The sequence below is a fragment of the Otolemur garnettii genome, unplaced genomic scaffold (genome assembly GCF_000181295.1).
Source record: "Otolemur garnettii isolate 467f Iridium unplaced genomic scaffold, OtoGar3 scaffold00041, whole genome shotgun sequence".
NCBI lineage: Eukaryota > Metazoa > Chordata > Mammalia > Primates > Galagidae > Otolemur > Otolemur garnettii.
The window spans coordinates 180,666-184,858 of record NW_003852436.1 but is presented as its reverse complement, the minus strand read 5'-3'; the positions used below and the strand labels follow the sequence as shown (position 1 = coordinate 184,858).

The 4,193-nt window shown below is 45.1% G+C and overlaps 1 protein-coding gene across 1 annotated transcript in view; it reads right to left on the bottom strand.

Annotated features, from left to right (window-relative positions):
• NAA15 (N(alpha)-acetyltransferase 15, NatA auxiliary subunit) overlaps positions 1 to 3,993 on the bottom strand; it is a 102,848-nt gene extending 98,855 nt beyond the window's left edge. Inside the window, exon 1 of the mRNA XM_012805384.2 lies at positions 3,627 to 3,993. Coding sequence (XP_012660838.1) covers positions 3,627 to 3,680 — 54 coding nt within the window. The 5' untranslated portion in view covers positions 3,681 to 3,993. The remainder of the gene's footprint in view (positions 1 to 3,626) is intronic.
• Positions 3,994 to 4,193: the final 200 nt, after the last annotated feature.

The following is a 4,193-nucleotide window of genomic DNA, read 5'->3' as shown; positions in this document are numbered from 1 at the left end:
AAAAAAAAAAAAAGGAAGATGCTTAATCAAAAATTGCTATTCTATGACTGGTTAAATGTGGTATACCCATGTTATGGAATACTACTTAGGAATAAAAAGGAATAAACTTTTAGCTGGGTAGTGCTGGATGCCTGTAGTCCCTGCTACTCAAGGAGGATTGCTGTAGCCCAGGAATTCAAGGCTGCAGTGCACTATGTTCATGCATGTGAATAGCCACTTTGCTCCAGACTGAGCAACACAGTGAGACTTCATCATCTCTAATAGAGGAATAAAAGGAAAAAGAAACTATTGATTGATACAAGCAACAACTTGCATGAATCTCAAGGGAATTCTGCTGCTACATAAAAAAAGGTCAATCTGAAAAAGTTAAATACTGTACGATTCTTTTTAATAAACATTTTGGATTGACAAAATTACACAAATAGAGAAAAGATTAGGAATGGTTCCTGGAAAATGAAGGGAGAGAGGATAGGAGAGGTAGGTAAATGTGGTTCTAAGAGGACTGATGGAACTATTCTGTATCTTAACTGTAGTGGTGGAGCCTACACATGAAAACACTGCATAGAACTAAATACAGTTGGCTCTCATTTTTCTTGAGCTCTGCATCCAGGATGGAAAATATTTGAGAAATATAAAAATAAAATATGACAACATTAACAACAATACAAATTTTAAAATACAGTATAACAACTATTTACATAGCATTTACATTGTATAAGGTATAAGTAATCTAGAAATGATTTAAAGTATGCAGGAGAGCTGGCTGTGATCGCTTATGCCCAGAACTTTGGGAATCTGAGGTGGGAGGATCACTTGAGTCCAGGAATTCAAGGCTGCATGCAGTAAGCTGTGACTGTGCCACTGAGCTCCAGCTTGGGTAACAGAGTGAGACTGTGTCTCTAAAAAGAAAAAACAGGCTAGGGGCCTGTAGCTCAAGCAGCTAAGGCGCCAGACACATACACCAGAGCTGGAGGGTTCGAATCCAGCCCAGGCCTGCCAAGCAATGACAACTACAACCAAAAAACAGCTGGGCATTGTGGCAGGCACCTGTAGTCCCAGCTACTTGGGAGGCTGAGGCAAGAGAATCCCTTAAGCCCAAGAGTTGGAGGTTGCTGTGAGCTGTGACACCACAGTACTCTACCCAGGGCAAGAGCTTGAGGCTGTCTCAAAAAAAAGAGAGAAAGAAAGAAAAAAAAAACCACAAAACCAAAAATGTTAGTATAGAGAAGGATGTGTGTACCACACTATTTTATATAGGTGACTTGAGCATCTTGGATTTTGGAATCCCTGGGCATCCTAAAACCAATTCTTGAAGGCTACAAAGAGATTACTGTATATATACAAAACACACACGCACACACCACACACACGTACAAGTAAAACTGAGGCAATCTGAATAAGACTGGTAGATAGGATCAATGTTATAATAATGAACAATAGTTTTGCAAGGTATTTGTATTGGGGGAACTTAGTAAAGGGTACAAGGGATCTTATATATTATTACTTAAACTATGTGAATCTGCAGTTATCTCAAAATAAAAAGTTTAATTTTCTTAAAATGTTAAATTGGAAAAATCTGAATATAAACTGGGAAAATATAAACTATATTAGACAACATTAGAGAGTGAGGGTATTAATAGTTACACAGGACAATGTCCTTATGCTTAGGACATACTTTTAAAAGTATTTAGGGATTAAGTTTTATGTTTGCAACTTACTTTTAATTGTTTCATATAAGTTGAAACAATTATATAAGAGAAGAGAGGAAGCAAATATGGCAAAATGTTAAATAGTAAATTTAGGTAAAGGGCTTATGAGTGTTCCTTGTTCTCTCCACTCCTCATATTTATTTTTTCAAAATAAAGGAGGAGATTAAAGATAAACTGCTATCCTAAAACTATGTTATAGGCCTACCTATACACCAATTAGTCTTTTTAAAAGTTTAAAAATAAATAATTGTTCTCCAAAAACTGGGGTATAGTTCTACGCACACTCTCAGTCTTAAAACAAAATGCCAATACGGATTTCAGTGTAACTCAGAATTACGTCGCACTGAACGCGACTTTCTAGTGTTTTCTAACATGAATTCACTAAATCTGTAAGACGTACGGGTATTTTTGTAATATCATTGTTAATTCAACATGGATGATTCTTTATTACTAGAAAAATCGGATTCCCAGAGTTGTTTCAAAAGAAGTGAAATAAATTATAACTGCAAGAGAAAAACACTAACATGCCAAATTTTAAATCTTAAGTTTGGGCTCGGCGCCTATAGCTCAACCGGCTAAGGCGCCAGCCACATACACCTAAGGTGGCGGGTTCAAATCCCCAGCCCGGACCCGCCAAACAACAATGACGGCTGCAACCAAAAAATAGCCGGGCGTTGTGGCGGGCGCCTGTGGTCCCAGCTACGTGGGAGGCGGAGGCAGGAGACTCGCTTGAGCCCAGGAGTTGGAGGTTGCTGTGAGCTGTAATGCCACGGCACTCTACCCAGGGGGACAGCTTGAGGCTCTGTCTCAAAAAAAAAAAAAAATCTTAAGTTTGGCAAGCACAGTTAATTCTTTCATAAGGAAATGTTTGGGTTAAAGAGGCAACCCACACATTAAATGCCAAACAAGAAATGAGCTACAATGTATTAATTATAGCACCAAGACCACGAGACATACTTTACAACGTAAACAGTCCCTACAAACAAATGCACGTATGGTTTTTTAAAAATGCAAACTGCACACATTTAAAAAGTAGGGAATAAGCGGGTTTGAACTAGCATGAACAACATCCTTCTCAAAAGTTCTTATATTCTTTCCCCTTAAGTTTTTGCAGTTGTGTTATAAAAGTCTAAGTCTAGAACGTCTGTCTCAAATGAAGGCTCTTTACTTTTCGCTTCCTACCGAACCGCCCCCTCACAATGGGCCCCACCTCCCGAAGACAGAGTTGGGGTGGGGCTGTTTCCCGCTCCGAAACTAAGAAATAAATGCCTCGTCCCAACTCCTGAAAGGAAGGAACAAGAAAGGCTGAGAAGCTGCAGACTCAAGTATGCAAAAAGGAGGGAATCGTTTGGAACGCTTTCTTTCCTGCACTGAACTCCTCATTCCTTTCCTCTTCCCAGGTCACTCCGCGACGCTGGGCCGGACAGAGACAGGTGAATCCCAAGAGGGGAGGAAGAGTTAGGAACAGACGACTGAGGGAGGACCGCGCTTGGGCAATGAATGAGCCGTGCCGTGCCGCATCCGCACCACCTGTTCCTTCCAAGGGTGCCAACGCAGCCTGCCGGCAAGGTTCCCACACCAACCGTGCCGCAACTCTTGCCGGTGTCCTCCGCTTCACTGCTGAACGCCGGGCCTCTTCTCCCTTAGCTTGGGGAAGATGAAAACCGGCAGTCCAGAAGCCGGGAGGTCTGGGCCTAGTCAGGAACCAGAGCCTCAAGCTTGAGGACGGGAGGGGGAAGCCTGTGGTCCTTAGCGTGCGGGCCAAAGTAGGAACCATAGAGGACGAAGAAGTGCATTCGGCCTGACTAGGACTATGAAGGCGGGGTCGGCTCGGTGCCCGCCGGGCTGAGGTTAAGGGTGACAGGCCCGGTTACTGGATAAATCTTCCCCACTGCTTGCCCAGAGCCTCACGCTTACCAAGATCCGCTTGAAGAGCGCGTTCTCCTTGGGCGGGAGGCTCACGGCCGGCATCGTTCCGGCTCCTCCCGCTGCTCCCGCCACTACCCGGCTCGGTTAGTCTGTTTGTCCGACCGCCGCCGTTGCCGTTCCTTGCCTGCTTCAGCCTTGAATACAGCGATCCGTCGCCACCAGTAGGTCTCGGGTGTCGCCGCGTCGCCCTTCCCGGACACCCCCTCCTTCTCGTTGTCTTTTTTCCTTTCTCACTTAACGCTGCCGCCGCCTCCCCCCCCCCCACGAGTCTCCGTCGGCGGTTCACGTGGTAACTGAACAGACGGACAGAGGCAGCCAAAATGGCGGACGCGGAGGGCTTTCCCACCCGGGTCACACCCTCTAACACGCAGGCGCGATGACCCCTTCTCCCCACCTCCTCTGTCCTGGAGCTTGTCGGGTAACCCGGAGGGTGGTGCGACTGCAAAGACGGGGAGGGTCCTGGAAAGGCCCCGCCCATTCCTTTAGCCCGTGCCTTCGAAGCGCCCGGGGAGCGACAGTCTCGTCATCAAAAATAGCCTTTCTGTTCCGTACTAG